Source organism: Eucalyptus grandis, chromosome 5 (assembly GCF_016545825.1).
Source record: "Eucalyptus grandis isolate ANBG69807.140 chromosome 5, ASM1654582v1, whole genome shotgun sequence".
In the NCBI taxonomy this organism is placed as follows: Eukaryota; Viridiplantae; Streptophyta; class Magnoliopsida; order Myrtales; family Myrtaceae; genus Eucalyptus; species Eucalyptus grandis.
Window position 1 is genome coordinate 52,025,495 of NC_052616.1, and position 17,416 is coordinate 52,042,910.

Here is a 17,416-nt window from a genome sequence, read left to right on the forward strand (position 1 = left end):
GAGATACGCTCAAAGTTCACTGAAAGCGATGTACCTAGTCATTGAAGAAATCAAAAAGGTGATGTTTAACGCTGGTCCTCTTCCTCCACCTACCGAAGTGGTTTGGTAAGAAAGACATTTTTTAGCCAGGAAAGCGGGAAACAGCCTCCCCAGCCCAAACTCCGAGCATATACTGTTGAGTTACTTTGTCATTGTTTATGTGTAGTTTAGCCATTCTGTTGTTGATGTAGAGTTTTGTTGGTAATTTGTTTATAAAACAAATGAAGATGTGCCTTGTCCCACATCGAAAAGATGTGAGTGTGCACATGGACGAGATTTGGCACTAACCAACGATCATTAATTTTATTTATTGAAAATTCAGACTTTTTTTATAAAAAAAATTAACTATAAAGTCTTGTTGAAACAGTGTAACTGTTCACAAAAATTACGGTTATTTTTTATTTATTATTCATTTGATTCCGAATTTTTTTATGTCTTTTCAATGTAACATTTGAGACGTACTTCTTCATGAAAAGTTGTCTTTGTTCTTTTGCAACCTTTTGAAATGTTGCATCTATTCAAAAAACAAAGATAAGTACGTTTGTTTTTAGATCAAAAAAACATATCTTCTTCCATTTTTTTGTTTTCTTTCAAGAGAAATTACGGCTATTGTTTGTAATTGTTTCTCATGAGAGACCTTAGAGAAATATTAGAATTGCTATCTAGTAATCTCATTTGAAACTTTGTCGTATCCTAGAGAAAATTTGCCGGTGACCATTAGTAACTTTGTGGGGAAAATAAATCATTAAAAAAAGTGATATCACGCCTCAAAATCCGACTTGATTACTCTCAAAATCCGACTTTATTATTCTACTCAATTCAAAGCCACATTTTACCAACAAGTTTTATTTGGTTTTAATGTCAATTCTCATTTAATTGTTAGGATTATGAGATCGTTGGCTCGTTTAGCTTCGCATTCTTTGGTGTTGGGCATTCCAAATGAGTAGTGCAATCTTTCCTAGAATTTGCAATTTCATCTTTTTAAAATGATAATAATTTGATATATTGTGAGTTATGAATAAGTATTTTGTTGTATAAAATTTGAATTGGATATTTACTATATTTTGATATTTGTAAATAGTGTGAGAATTGTTTGGTGAAAATATATATTTTGTTTGATGAACAAAGTTGAGAAATATTATATATTTTAGATTTGCGAAACCTTTTTTATGAAAAGCTCGACTTTAAGTATGGTTTATGGAATGTTATATATATACACACACACATATATATGTATGTATGTATGTATGTATGTATAGATTTGTGAAATACTTTGTGACGTGCATTTGATTTGATTTGGTTTGTAAAACCGATTTATGAGACGAGTCTTGAAATGATTTTAGATATATTTTACGAAAAATATTTTTGGTGGATGAATCAGTGGTCAAAGGTTATGTGATTGATTTAAGAAATCTAGTATGATATATGAGATCATTTATGGATTGACTTTGTGGATATTGGAGGATGTAGGTTTGGTGGTCGATGTCATTATAAGCTCATTAAAGGGCTTGTAAGTACGCATACTGATTTAAAATATCCTTTTGGGCCGAGTCACCAGCTTTGTAGGTGGAGACCTTGTTAAGAGATGAATTTTAATCTCCTTGTTACCAGGCATTGTTTTGTGACCATGATTTGATATTGAGCAAAAGAGTGATCAATGTATGGACCATCGATGTGTGGTTCTATATGAGATGAACCAATGGAATAGACCATTGATGTGTAGCATGAAATTAACAGATGAAATGGACCATTACCGTGTGAATTAACGAGATTAATTAATAGATTGGACCATTAATGTTTTTTTATGATATTATTAATTTAACAAGTGTTTTCTCATATGTATATGATTATGTTAAAGCAATATAACTCATTTATATTTTGTATGTATATTATATATTGAAATGGAGATAAAAGAGTTATGATATTATTTTGTAAGGTGCATAGTGGGTGGTCGATCTGCTTAGGAGAGATATGCACTACTTTTTGGGTTATGATTGTTCATTCCATTCATATTTTGCCTTTTTCAAATCATTAAAGTGAAAGCACTATGATGGGGAGTTGAGGAGTTGGATTTGGATGGTTAGAAACTGCGTCCTTTGGATGGAAGGATGGCCATATTATTACCCCTATCCCTATAGGATTTTAAGTGTGACACATTATGCACTTTACAAAACAATTTTCAAAACTCATTTATTTCAATTCTATTATAATACACATACAAAATAACAATGAATTATTTTGCTATAATGCAATCATATACATATCAGAAAACATTCGTTAAATCAATAATATCATAACAAATATCACTGGTCCACTCCATTGATCAATCTCATTCATTTGCATATCAATAGTCTATTCAATTAATTAATTTCATCAAAATCACATGCCAATGATCCAATCCATTGGCCAATCTCATGCTTAGATATCAATCGTCACAATGCATAACGTCTCGTGACAAGGTGACCAAGCTCTCTCTTTGGCAAGATCTTCATTATATTGTTCGGTAGTTTGCCCCTGAATTAGTATGCACATAGCCACAAAACCTCAACTGGGTTCACAACAATATTGAGCATCAAACTCACATCCTCCAGTACCCACAAGTTCAATCCACAATATATAACATGAATCAATATCATAAACTAAAATATATAATTTTTCACAAGTCAACTCATACACCAAAAATAACTTTGCAAAACATTTCTCAAATCATTTCATAACTCATTTCTTAAACAAGAATACATTTCATGTACCATTTCTCAACCCATTTCATTAACCAAATTCACGAATCAATATACACAAGTCAATGTGTGTGTGTGTGCGCGCGCGCACGTGCGCGTGTCTATATATATTTAATGTTTCACAACACCTTTCCTTAAAAATTTCTCAAATTATTCACAAATGTTAAAACGTAGTAAATGCTAGATCTAAATTTTTATACAACAAACATACTCTTTCATAACTTATATAATATCAAATCTCTATATTTTTCAAGACATGAGTTTAAAATTTCACATAAGATATAGCACCATTTACTTGGGAATGCCCACAAAACATAACTATACGCATTGACGATATTGTAATCATAGCAAATAAACGAGAATTGGCATCATCTTACCAAAAAAATAAAAAAGAGAATCAACATCAAAACATAGTAAAATACTACAACAATTATTAAGTTGCTAGCAACATTGAACTCATAAGCAAAATCCTAAAATTTCTCCCTGACAAAATTGTTGCTCCAAATCAATATTTGTCAAAACCCATAGCTTTACAATGCCAAAATCCACATTTCCGTGAAATTCCAAAACTTAATAACCCGGAAATTGAATTTCTTGGCTAGAATTTCTTGAAACTTAGAATTTCAAGTAATAAGTCTAAATCAAGTTCCGTAAAATCTTACGGCTCCACAATGCCCTAAACTATCATTTCAATATATAGTTGCAGCTCCACGACTCCTCAATCGAACTTCATAATTGAAAATCCACAAAGCTCCAAATTTGTGCTCTAATACCAAGTATTACTCCGTTTAAATGAATGAAAGGCATAAGCACCTACAGGGTATTGCAATTAGCAATTGATTTGGCTTAGTGAACACGCGAACCTATTTCCTTCCCGCGGACAAGTTCCCTCTCCTCTTCTTTTTCTTATTTTTTCTACTGCCTCCCTCACTTGAATAATCTAGAGAAGAGAAGAAAGAAGATGGGCTGAGTTTGTCTATTAAAGACATGGGCCTGGGCTTAATGGGCCCATGTATTTCAGATAAAAACGTATAACCACTGTAAGAATGACTACCGTCCTTGGAATAGTCATGTTCAGTTCGAGAGCATTTAGGATAAACGATTGGAGGAGGAATGAACTAGCTAGGAGAATTTGATGGGACAAAGAACAATAATGAGGGGAGGAAGTGTTTATTTTGGTTCCTGATGATTGACGTGATAAACTTGTTTTACATGATTGATGTGAAAAAAATTGGCAGGCTTTCAAACTTTGCTATAGTTAGAAAGTTGACCTAACGGTAGTTCCTTCGTGACCGTGGCAACGCAATTCTTGTTTCCTGCACGTTCACGTAAGTTGAAAAGTCAAATTTACCCAAAATATTTTAGACCATTTTCCTCCTTCCAATTTGGCTGGCGCAATTCTTGTCTAGCTTCTACAGGTCCAAATGATGAGTCCTTCACGTGTGAAAAGGGACGCTAAAACAGATTCAAAGTCTCGAAAAGTCTATAAGGTATGTGGTAGGCTGCTAATGGCAAATGCTCATCAACTATTGGATCATCGAATCATAAAATCAAGAAAACTATTCTACCTCTCTATCATTCCAACTAACCCCGGATTTTCGTGGAAATCAACCATCAACTATGGGGTCATGGAACCAACACATCATGAGGAATTCCCGCTTTCTTCATTTCACCAATCACCGAATTTCCAATGAACTCGATTTTCTCCTCCTGCTAGTTCTATTTGCAAGCGTGAAAGGCTAATAGATGGAAATTCCCTGTTTTTCCATACTGTATTTCATTTCAATTTGTATGTTTGCACTAGAAGTATGCAAGTCAGTTGATGTGTTGAGCTCATCTGAGCCAATTCGTGATGGTGATACTCTAGTGTCGGCAGGAGAAAAGTTTCAGCTAGGTTTCTTCAGCCCTGGAAACTCCAGCAACAGATTCCTCGCAATATGGTACCACAACATCCCAGAAAAGACCATTGTTTGGGTGGCAAATGGAGATAATCCGGTGAATGATTCATCAGGGGTTCTGAGGATAAGTAATGAAGGTAAACTAGTCCTTGTCGACCAAGCAGAAAGAGTCTTGTGGTCGTCGAATAACATGAATACTACTTCGCAAAGCGTAGTTGCTCAGCTTCTGGATTCTGGAAATCTAGTTTTGAAAGATGACAGTGAAAATATCTCCGGAAACTATCTTTGGCAGAGTTTTGATCATCCCTCCAACACATTATTGGCGGGCATGAAGCTCGGGTGGGACCTGAGGATGGGTTTGGACCGGCACATGACATCCTGGAAGAGCGCAGAGGATCCCTCAACTGGAGACTTCACCTATGGTGTCGATCTTGGAGAAATAATTCCCGAACTAGTCATACGTAAGGGACGTGTCAAATACTTCCGAAGTGGGCCTTGGAATGGAATACAGTTCAGTAGGATGCCGATGGTTCCTAATTTGTTATACTTCCCCAAGTTCGTCAACAATTCTCAAGAGGTCTACTACACGTTCAACCAATTCAATGAATCCCCCATCACGAGTTTGGTGTTAAACGCTTCAGGGAACTTACAACGGTACCTGTGGGGCGAGAAAACGCAGGAGTGGACCATGATTTATATGTTGCCATATGATACCTGTGATGTCTATGGGAATTGCGGACCCAATAGCATGTGCACGATCAGCAATTCTCCAATATGTAGCTGCATGATTGGTTATCAACCGAAGTCACAGGCAGAGTGGGATACATTTGTGTGGAGTAGTGGGTGTGTCAGTAAGAACCCATTTAATTGTTCTAAAGGAGAAGGGTTTAAGAGGCTCAAAGGTGTGAAAATGCCTGATTTGTTGCAGTTCACGATGAACACGAGCATGAGCCTTAAGGAATGTGAATTAGAGTGCTTCAAGAACTGTTCATGCAGGGCCTACGCGAACATAGATGCCACTGGAGGTGGAAGTGGCTGTCTCCTATGGTTTGGAGATCTTCTTGACGTCAGAAAACTCAGCGTATATGCAAATCAAGATCTTTACATTCGCGTTTCAGCCTCAGACCTTGGTAGGACATATACCTTAGTTTTACTTTTTATTCATGGACTCATGATAATCCTATTCATCATTGCCTTTGATCACCTTTAACCTCTCTCAATGTTCTCAGATTCAGTGAACTCCAAGTGGAAAGAATGGGTGGCAGTGGCAACTTCCGTGGCATTTCTCGTGCTTTTGGTGGTGCTTTATTTCTGCATTATTTGGAAGAGGAAAAAACATGCTCAAGGTACTCCATTTCCATTAGTTGAGTTGAGCTCTTGCTCTATAGCAATTGTGGCTCTGAATAGAATTTGCTTTCAGAACCAATATATTTAAGGATTATGAGTCATCTCACAAAAGACAGTGTGATAAAGCATCAATACTGACCTCAACTACAATTCTTGGTTCTCTTCTTTCATATCTTGGCGTCAAGTCATAGCATTGCTACTTTTGTTACTATCAGTTTTCTTTACATCTGGGTTAACAATCAATAATGAAAGTTGATAGCATACAGAAGAATCTTATATTTTCTCATCAAGTCAAATGAATTTTAGATCAATTGATACTTGGAAAGTTCATCGCTGGGGCCTCATTGCTAACGCCTGTGTCTCAGTTGGTACATCAACAACTGTTCATTTTCTGCATATAGTTCATTTATTCTGGGGAAAAAAAGGACATGTTCTGATGAAAGTTCAATGGTCGACAGGGATAACATTCGACCTTCCAGCTGAAGATGAGAATAGCTTACAGCTTCTGATCTTTGATAGGGTCACCATTTTACGGGCAACTGACAGCTTTTGTGATTCAAATAAGTTAGGAGAAGGTGGTTTTGGCCCCGTATACAAGGTAGAGTTTAGTCTACAATTTCATACGTCGTACAAAAGAACACTACTCTTCATTCATGCATTTCGTTTCTATTGTCCCATGTCACTTGGGGAAAAAAATATGCAATTCACTTCTCAGGGTCAGCTGCCAAATGGGCAAGAAATAGCAATCAAGAGATTGTCAGAAGACTCTCGGCAGGGTCTCAATGAATTCAAGAATGAGGTCATGTTGATCGCGAAGCTTCAGCACCGAAATCTTGTGAAGCTTATGGGGTGTTGCATCGAAGAAGAGAGGATGCTAATCTACGAGTACATGCCTAATGGAAGCCTAGACTCTTTCATATTTGGTTTGATTTGATCGATACCTTCTTTGTTTGATTTTGATTTAATACTCTCTGTTAGAAATGTTTTCTCATCTAGATTACTGATTAGAAAAAGGTTTGTTTCAGGTAAAACAAGAGAAAATTCTCTAGTATGGAGAACGAGATTCGACATAATCGTAGGAATTGCGAGGGGCCTTCTTTATCTCCATCAAGATTCGAGATTGAGAATCATACATAGGGATCTCAAAGCAAGCAATGTGTTACTCAACAATGAGATGAACCCTAAAATTTCAGATTTTGGCATGGCTAGAGTCTTTGGTGGAGATCTATCTCTAGTGAAAACTAAGAGGATAGTCGGCACTTAGTAAGTAGTGAGACAGATTTTCATGGCTTACACATTCCTTTTCTTGTTATGCATATCTTTTTTCCTGCAGTGGTTACATGGCGCCAGAATACGCAATAGATGGGCTTTTCTCAACAAGATCAGACATTTTTAGCTTTGGAGTAGTGTTGCTGGAGATAATAAGTGGAAAGAGGAATAGAGAGTTCAATCATCCAGACCATTGCTTCAATCTTCTTGGACATGTGCGACAACCATATAAGAAGTCAAATTCTTAATAAAGCAATACTATTGCTGGATATGTCCTAAAAATTCACTTTTTTTTTTGTCAGGCTTGGATGTTGTGGCTTGAAAGGAAGGCGAGCGACTTCATAGATCCACAACTTCCGAATTCTTTCGATCTGTCAGAAGTCGTAAAATGCATACACGTCGGGCTATTATGCGTGCAACGGCATCCTGACGATAGACCAAATATGTCGACTGTGCTTCTGATGTTGGATAGTGAGAGCGCTTCGCTACCACAGCCCAAGCAGCCCGGTTTCTACATTGAGAGGAGCTCTGAAAACACAAAAGTTGAAATGAGTGGAAGAGATTGTAACTCAAATGAGATTACCATAACATTATTAGAAGGTAGATAGATTGCCAAGCATATGTAGTCCCTCACTTCTGCTGAGTATTTCCATTGTGAGATACGCTCAAAGTTCACTGAAAGCGATGTACCTAGTCATGGAAGAAATAAAAAAAGGTGAAGTTTAACGTTGGTCCTGTTCCCCCACTTGCCAAAGCAGTTTGGTAAGAAAGACATTCCGTGGGCAGGAAAGCGGGAAACAGCTGCTCCCCCACACCCGCGCCCCCCCAGACTCTGAGCATGTACTGTGTTGGCAACATCAATTTCAATACCATGTTTTGATTATAGCAGTGATAGGAAAAGAATCTTAATAAATAAATGAAATACTCGATAATTTTCATACCAAATAATGTTACAATCACATATAAGAATATGACTTGTGTCACTTTCTTAGCAAGAAACTTCTTGCACTCTCGACAAAAAGATGGAAATACTCTATCGCCCTATCTATTGCATGCTTATATTTATTGACCTGATCACTAGGCTAGGCATTTCCAATGATACGTGAAGTTCCACATGCTTCAACCTCAAATGAAGCATCGGGTTGAAGAACCGGGTAAAAGATGTCATATCTCGAATCCTACCAGAAGGGGGAGCGACATGTCCATCCTTTCGTCTAAAAGGACGTACCTCAAATCATACCAAAAAACCAACTCCCAAAATTCCCCATTAATAGCACTCTCATAGTAATGACTCCCAATGAAGGCACTTGTAAAGATTGAGAAGGAAATGGGTGAGCAATCAAACTCAGTAAATAGTACATACCTCTTTTAAGCAATCAAGCATCCATTATTTAATATTGTTGATCAACAAGTCAAAAGGAACCCTCCCCGAAAAAAAAGAAAAGAAAAGAAATTTTAGATTGAGTCAAGCATAAAACAGTGGACGTTCTGCTTTACAAAGAATTGAGAACTCCCTTGACCAAAAAAAAAAAAAAATAGAGGAAGAAAAAAAGAAAAATGGGCAAAAAATTATCACGCTTAGTCGATTTGGACACCTCATGTGACATCTTGATTTTCGAGTCTAATTTCGATGAGATGAAATGGGTTTTTCATCGACGTGCCCATAGCATTTTTCTCGAGTGGCCACTCACAAGTTAACTAGTCTATCGGTGTGAAGCCGTTAATCAAATGCAATAATCTTGAGAATTCGACTAAGAATCGATTGCTCAACCGTGTTAATCTGCAAAGGTCATTACGGCACCGTCAAAATCGATCAAAGACTGGAGATAGGTTAATTCGATCGAGATATGTGATTAGTGTATGGATGATTCCACCTAATTGCAAAATTTCTATCGAACGGTACTAGACCGATTTTTCTATCATTTTCATACCTTATGTCCGTATTTGAAATCTCGAGGTTTTCACGACAATCGAGAGTTGCCAATGTGTCGAAGATGTATGTTATAGCTCGAAAATAATTAACCACGAGGCAATTGCATTAAAATTTCCTAAAAGCTACCCGGTAGATTGGGACATGCTAAAATCACATTGGATTGAAATTAACTGCGAAATTGAATTTGATTTCAAAAATGGAAAGTTTTGCCGTGTCATGACTCATTTTAGGAATGCCGACTCATCATTCAAAAATTTTTCAGAGATTTCGAGATTTTTATAGAAAATCAATTGGACGATTCAGAAAACGAGCAGAAATTCGGTTTAGCTCATTTGAAGGGAATTTCGAATTTTAAGCAGAGCTACGGGGTGATGGAAATTTGTGGAAATGTGTGGGATTTTTCTTCGACGAAATTGGATTTCAATTTGAGAAATTGAGGATGAAATTGAAGTCTAAACTAAGTGAAATTCGGAACTAAGGTTGAGGGGTTATATTTTGGCATCAAAATGGTTAATTTTGAGTTTAATTTGTTGGAAATAATTAGGGGGGTGGATAAACTCTTGACTTTTGGCCCCCTAGGCCGTGACTTCCCAGCACGTTTGACCGCCGCCTCTCCCTCCTTTGCTGTCTCCTCTCTCTCGACGCATCTGCTTCTCACTTCCTTTTTCATTTGACGAACTCAGCCTCTCTGCCAGCTGTTCTCCTTCAATCCTTGCCGTCTGCTCCATCTTCGGACTCTTTTGCCATCCACCGAGCTCTCTTTCTCTTCCCACTAAAGCTGCCCATCATCACGCCCACTTCCACCCCCTCTGAACTCTCCTCTATCGGCCACCGAGTCAACCAGCTATTGAGTTTCCCCAGCAAAGTTGACTCCTCGGCCAGCTGCACAGAAGACCAGCATCCCTACCTCGTGTCTTCTGTTCCGTCGAAGCCAACCAGCAAGGGTCGATCGAACCCAATTTCCCCACGCGTCCGTGAACTTCATTTCCACCGAAGACCGAAGTAGCTTCATTTCTTCATTCGACTTCTTTTCGCTGGCCCTCTTCCGCTCGGCCCACAGCCCACCAAAGACCGAATGGTGCTCCACCGTTCATCTCTCTTCTTGAGTCAACCAGTGAAGCCAGCAAATTGACCCGCCAGCTACCCGTTCCCCTCCACCAGCAACGAAGACCACAGCTCCTTCTCGGTATCCATTTTCAGCCGCGAGCCCAGCCCATCCGAAGCAACACGTCCTCGAGCCAGCAAGTTTTTAGCTCGAGCAGCGAGCTTGTGGCCGATTTCAACCGGTCCAAGCTTCCCTCGGCTGCCGTTGCGCCGCCATCGCCGTGAGCCGATTTTCATGCTAACCGGTGAGTTGTGTTCTAATCCTTAATTAGTGGGCTAATGACACTTAGAGGTGTGTTAGTTGGCTAATTGGTGGATTAATTAGGCTAATTAGGCTTAGGATAGCTTAGTTAGATTAAGTATATAGCTAGTATTAATTTAGTTTAATTAGTTTACTTAGGTGGATTAGTTAGGAATTAGTTAGTTTATTTAGTTAGTGTACTTAGATTAAATTAAATAGGATGGTTAGATTTAATTGTTTGTTAGATTATTTAGTTTAGCTAGTTTAGGTTAATTCAATTAAATGCTTTAAATTTATTTATTTTGTAATTTATTTAATTTCCTGTAATTTATTTAATTATTAATTATTTTATGGAAATTAGATCGGGATAGCCAGTGACTGGAATTGCGTGCTAATTACAGTGGTGTGATTAATTTCTACAATTGGATGTTAAATTGTGCCAATTGAGTCCTGATTGGAAATTTGAGTATTCCAAAATTTATGAATTTCAATAATTATTCAGAAAATCCCGGGTGTTGGATTTTAACACCGAAAATGGTTTTATATACTATATAAAATAGTGAGATTTTAAATTGGAGATTATGAATTTTCTAGGTCCAATTTGACTGTGTACTCACACACAACTATTTTACCATGTATTTTTAATACGAAGAAAATAGACCAGGATCACTATTTTAATTGAGGCATTTGAGTGCAATGCACGATATCCTGAGCCGAAATTGACTGGTCATGTGTTGATTAAGAGAATCCATCTCGAGCAATTAAGCCGGACGTTACTAAATCTCTTTTTGGGTTACCCGTGCATTAGGGTATCGGGTCACAATAGATTTTGGACTTATGCTCTTTCAGGAAAGCCTTCAATGAGACGTAGCCGTGCTCAATGGGGAAGAGACAATGCCTAGCTACACTAGTAGATAGCCGAACATGGGAGTCGGCTGTGCCTTGAGTGGCTTAATTAATAATTGGAATGCACGATTGTTTGAGGTTGATGTGCCTGATTATGAGACAAAACTGTATGGCATGGTATGAGACGTATCATAATAATTTGGCCATATAATCAGAATCTTTGTGATTAATTGAGTTGATGAGATGTTTCAATTGTTATATGCATTAATTATATGCATTGTGATATGAACTATGTTGACGCGCAGGATGGAACTGAGGCGAGGTAAGTCCTCTATGCTAATTGTGTGATAATGTGGTTAAGACACTTCTTCCCTTCTAATCGGGGCTTAGAGCGTGAACTCGCTGAGATTTATATCTCACCCCATTGCAGGCTTAAATTTTTCAGGACCGTAGAATGGAGAGTCTGGAGCCGAGCTGAGGTGACCTGAAGAGTAAGTCAGATAGGATAGCCTCTTTTTGAGAACTAGCCTTTTGGTTATAGACTTATGTACATGACTCAATGTGTTATAAAAGCATGTTTGTTTTATGAATGTGTTATCCTACTTTTCTATCTTGAGATGGTTACTATTAGGGAATTTGTTATTCGTTTTTGTATGTGCAATAAAATGAAAGGGTTGGCGACTCATCCTAGGAAGTCGCAAATTTTTATCGACCACAGAGGGATGGGTACGCTCTCGAGGATCGAGGCGTGACACCTCACCAGGCCAATTCAACTCCTTAACGCATCGCCTAGTAAGTCGTTTTTGAGCAATGATTTGGTTGGAGCAAAATTTTAAGATTTCACAGGTGAATTTTGCATTCTGTTTAGATGTGAATAATTGCTTCAAGTGATTGATTCGTTAGTGCGTTTGACTCATTTTATCAGCGTTTAGGCATAGTTTAGTCATTCCATTGTTGAGGTAGAGTTTTATTTGGTTTTAATGTCGATTCTTGTTTAATTGTTAGGATTTCAAGATCATTGGCTCATTTAGCTTTGCATTCTTTGGTTTTGGGCATTCCAAATGAGTATTGCAATATTTTCTAAGAATTTGTAATTTCATACCTTCAAAATAATAATAATTCGATATATTATGAGTTATGAATAAAGTATGTTTACTGTATAAAATTCGGATCGAGCATTTACTACGTTTTGATATTTGCAAATGGTGTGAGAACTATTTAGTGAAAATGTATATTCTGTTTAATAAACGAAATTGAGAAATATTATATATTTTGGGTTTGTGTAATATTTTTTAAGAAAAGATTGACTTTAAGTATGGTTTATAGAATGTTTGAGATATATATATATATATATATATATATATTGATTTGTGAAATAAGTTATGACATGCATTTAATTTAATTTGGCCTATTAAACCAGTTTAGAAGATGACTTGTAAAATGATTTGAGTAATGTTTTATGAAAAATATTTCTTGTGAATGAGTTCAGTTGTGAAAGGTTATGTGACTAATTTATGAAATGTATTATGATATATGAGATTATTTAAGAATTTACTTTGTGGATATTGGAGGATGAAGGTTTGATGCTCAATATTACTACAAACCCATTAAGGGGCTTATGGGTATGCATACCGATTTAAAATATCCTTTTGGGCCAAGCCACCGGCTTTATAAATGGAGACCTTACTAAAGGGCGAATCTTATTCACCTTGTTACCAAGCGCCATGTCGTGAGCATGGTTTGATACTAAGCAAAAGATTGGTCAATGGATGGACCATCAACGTGCGATTTATATGAGATGGATAAGCGAAATGGACCATTGATGTGTGACATAAGATTAACCAATGAAATGGAGAATTGACATGTGAATTAATGAGATTGATCAATGGATTTAACCATTAATGTTTGTTATTATATTATTAATTGAACAAGTGTTTTCTCATACGTATATGATTATGTTAAAGCGATATAACTCATTTATATTTTGTATGCATATTATACATTGAAATAGAGATAAAAGAGTTATAATGTTGTTTTGTTAAGTGCATAGTAAGTGCTCCATCTGCTTAGAAGAGATAGGCACTACTTACTGGGTTATGATTGCTCATTTCATTCATATTTCATGTATTCCATGTCGTTAGAGTGATAGCACTATCGATGGTGATTTCAAGTGTTGGATTTGGATGGTTAGAGGCTATGTCCTTCGAGTGAAAAGCCAGTCGTATCATTACCCCTATCCCTATAGAATTTAGGGTGTGACACATTATACACTGTACAAAACAATATTCAAAATTCACTTACTTCAATTCTAGTATAAGACACGTGCAAGATAACAATGAATTATATTACTTTAACATAGTCATATACATATAGGAAAACATTTGATAAATCAATAATATCATAACAAATATCAATGGTTCACTCCATTGATCAATTTCATTAATTCGCATATCAATAATCTATTCAATTGATTAATCTCATCAAAATCACACGACAATGATCAAATCCATTGGCCAATCTCATGTTCATTTATCAATCATCATAATGCATAATACCTTGTGATAAGGCAACCAAGTTCCCTCCTTGGCAAGATGTCTACTTATATTGCCGGTAGCTAGCCCCTAAACTAGGATGCGCATAGCCATAAACCCTCAATTGGGTTTATAGTGATATTGAGCATCAAATATGCATCTTCCAATACCCACAAGGTCAATCCATAATATATAACACGAATTGGTTTCATAAACTAAAATATATAATTTTTTGCAACTCAACTAATACACCAAAATACTTTTCGCAAAGCATTTTTCAAATAATTTGATAACTCATTTCTTAAATAATAATACATTTCACATACCATTTCTCAACCCATTTCATTAACCAGGTTCACAAATCAATATACACAAATCAATGTGTGTGTGTGTGTAATGTTTTACAACACCTTTCCTTAAAAAAATTTCAAACTATTCACAAACACCAAAACACCAAAAGATAGTAAATCTTGATCTAGATTTTTAGACAATAAACATACTCTTCCATAACATATATAGTATCAAATCTCAATAGCTTTCAAGACATGAGTCTAATATTTCATAAAAGATATAGTACCCCTTACTTGGAAATGCCCACAACATAACTATACGCATCGACAATGCCATACTCCTAACAAACAAATGAGAATCAATATCAAAACCTGGTAAAATACAATAACAATTATTAATTGGCTCACTCAAAGCAATTATTCAAATGTAAACGCAACGTTGAATTAATTAGCAAAACCCTAAAATTTCACCTTGACTAAATTGTTGCTCCAAATCAACTCCTATCAAAACCCACAGCTCTACAATGCCAAAATCCACATTTCCGTGAAATTCCAAAACTCAATAACTCGGAAATTGGATTTCCTGGCTCGAATTTCCTGAAACCTAGAATTTGAAGTAAACAATAAGTACAAGTCAAGTTTTGTAAGATCTTACGGCTCCACGGTACCCCCAAACTATAATTTCTATACATATTTACAGCTCTACGACTCCTTAATTGAACATTATAGTTCAAAATCCACAAAACTCTAAATTTGTGCTCTAATCCCAAGTATTACTCCGATTAAATGAACAAAAAGGCATGAACACTTACCGGGTATTACAATTAGCAACTGATTTGGCTTCGTAAACGTGCAAAAATTTCTTCCTTTTCACCCTATTTCCTTCCCGTGGACGAGTTCCCTATCCTCTTATTTTCCTTATTATGTCTGCTGCCTCCCTCACGTGAATAATCTTGACAAGAGAAGAAAGAAGATGGGCTGAGTTTGTCCATTAAATACATGGGCCTGGGCTTGATGGGCCCATGTGTTACAGATAAAAAAACGTATAGCCACTGTAAGAATGACTAAACGTCCTTGGAATAGTCAGTTTGAGAGCATTTAAGATAAACGATTGGAGGAGGAATGAACCAGCTAGGAGAATTTGATGGGACCAAGAACAATAATGAGGGGAGGCAGAGGCCTTTCGGTTCCTGATGATTGACGTGATAAACATATTTTTCATGATTGATGTGAACGAATTGGTAGGCTTTCAAACTTTCCTATGGTTAGAAAGTTAACCTAACGGTAATTCCTCCATGGCAACGCAATTCTTGTTTAATGCACGTTCACATAAGTTGAAAAGTCAAATTCACCCAAAATATCTTAGACCATTTTCCCCCTTCCAATTTGGCTGGCGCAATTCTTGTCTAGCTGCTACAAGTCCAAATGATGGGTCCTTCACTTGTGAAATGGGACTCAAAAACATATTCAAAGTCTCAGAAAATCTGTTAGGTATGTGGTAGGCTACTAATGGCAAATGCTCATCAACTATTGAATCATCGAATCAAAAAATCAAGAGAACTTTTCTACCTCTCTATCATTTCAACTAACCCCAGATTTTCATGGAAATCAACTTTTATTTGCAAGCACAAAAGACTAAAATAGATAGTCCATTACACGATTTCTCTAGTAGATGTATATTCTGCATTTTCCCGTTCTCTATTGCATTTCAATTTCTTTGTTTTCACTAGCAGAAGTATGCTGAGCCTATTTGCTATGGAGACACTCTAGTGTCGCCAGAATAAAAGTTTCAGCTGGATTCTTCGGCCCTGGAAGCTCCAGCAATAGATACCTCGCAATATGTTACCACAATATCCCAAATAAGACCATTGTTTGGGTAGCAAATAGAGATAATCCTTTGAATGATCCATTAGGTGTTTTGATGATAGGAAACAAAGGGAAACTAGTCCTTGTCGAGCGAGCAGAAATAGTCTTGTGTTTGTCGAACCACATGAATACTTCTTTGCAGAGCAGAGTTGCTCAGCTCCTAGATTCTGGAAACCTGGTTTTGAAAGATAGTAGCAAATATATCTCCGGAAACTATATTTGGCAGAGTTTTGACCATCTCTCCGACACATTATTGGCAGGCATGAAATTCGGGTGGGACCTGAGAATGGGTTTGGACCGGCACATGACATCTAGGAAGAGCACAAAGGATCCATCAACCAAAGACTTCACCTATGGTGTCAATCTCAGAGGCATAATTCCCCAATTCATTGTTCATAAGGGACATGCCAAGTACTACCGAACTGGGCCTTGGAACAGAATTCAGTTCAGCGGGGTTCAGATGACTCCTAATTTGATATTCACCCCAAAATTCGTCAACAATTCTCAGTTGGTCTACTACACGTTCAAAGCTTTCAATGAATCCACCATCACGAGATTGGAATTAAACAGTTACGGGAACATCCAAAGGTACCTGTGGAATGAGAAAATTCAGTAATGGAACCTGATCTATATGTTGCCACATGACGCCTGTGATGTCTATGCGAATTGCGGACCTAATAGCATGTGCACGATTAGCAATCCTCAAATATGCAGCTGCATGACTGGTTATCAACCGAAGTCACAGACAGGGTGGTATACGCTTGTGTGTTTGATGTTTGGCTGAGGAGGGTATGTTGAATGCAAAACAAGTAATCCTAAGATCTCTATAACCAGAACAAGAACATAGATAATTGAGTAGAAAGATGAACGCCTTTTGAAATCCATTGTTCTTGATGTGGAAGTGGAAAAGCAATGATCCATGCGTAAGTCATTCTCTTCTATTACTCTTCATATTACTAGCTCAATGAGACGGCCTCCTCACCCTTTAGCACTAGGTAACGCTCCTTATGTTAGGATACTTGTGAGAATTAGGTTTAGAGGAAAGACTTGAGTACTATTTATAGAGTTTCCAATCAAGCCCTATCATTATGGGCCAAGCTCATCTCGACCTACACTGATCAGCCCCATATTAGACTAACTATGAAACATTCTATTTCACCTTAGGCCAATCCCGTAAAATGGTAAATTACAATATCAATTAATATAGTCCACATTAGGAAAACTCTTATATTCTCCCACTTGGACTATATTAATTGAAATTGTACTGTATGTGCGCACCTTGGTCTAGAGATAATTTTTAATAGTCAATCTCAT

The 17,416-nt window shown here is 37.0% G+C and overlaps 2 protein-coding genes across 2 annotated transcripts; both read left to right on the forward strand.

Moving 5' to 3' along the window:
* Window positions 1–4,330: 4,330 nt before the first annotated feature.
* Window positions 4,331–8,017, forward strand: LOC104447405 (G-type lectin S-receptor-like serine/threonine-protein kinase At4g27290). The gene is made up of 7 exons (XM_018874822.2): window positions 4,331–5,805; window positions 5,905–6,021; window positions 6,481–6,620; window positions 6,738–6,945; window positions 7,048–7,285; window positions 7,356–7,506; window positions 7,594–8,017. The coding sequence occupies exons 1-7, from the start codon at window positions 4,524–4,526 to the stop codon at window positions 7,897–7,899; spliced, it is 2,442 nt and encodes an 813-aa protein (XP_018730367.1). The 5' UTR covers window positions 4,331–4,523; the 3' UTR covers window positions 7,900–8,017.
* A 3,476-nt stretch (window positions 8,018–11,493) lies between these two features.
* On the forward strand, window positions 11,494–16,718 carry LOC108959634 (S-locus-specific glycoprotein S6-like). Its single transcript, XM_018873517.2, has 3 exons — window positions 11,494–11,592; window positions 11,721–11,737; window positions 16,007–16,718. The coding sequence occupies exons 1-3, from the start codon at window positions 11,494–11,496 to the stop codon at window positions 16,716–16,718; spliced, it is 828 nt and encodes a 275-aa protein (XP_018729062.2).
* The last annotated feature ends 698 nt before the right edge of the window (window positions 16,719–17,416 follow it).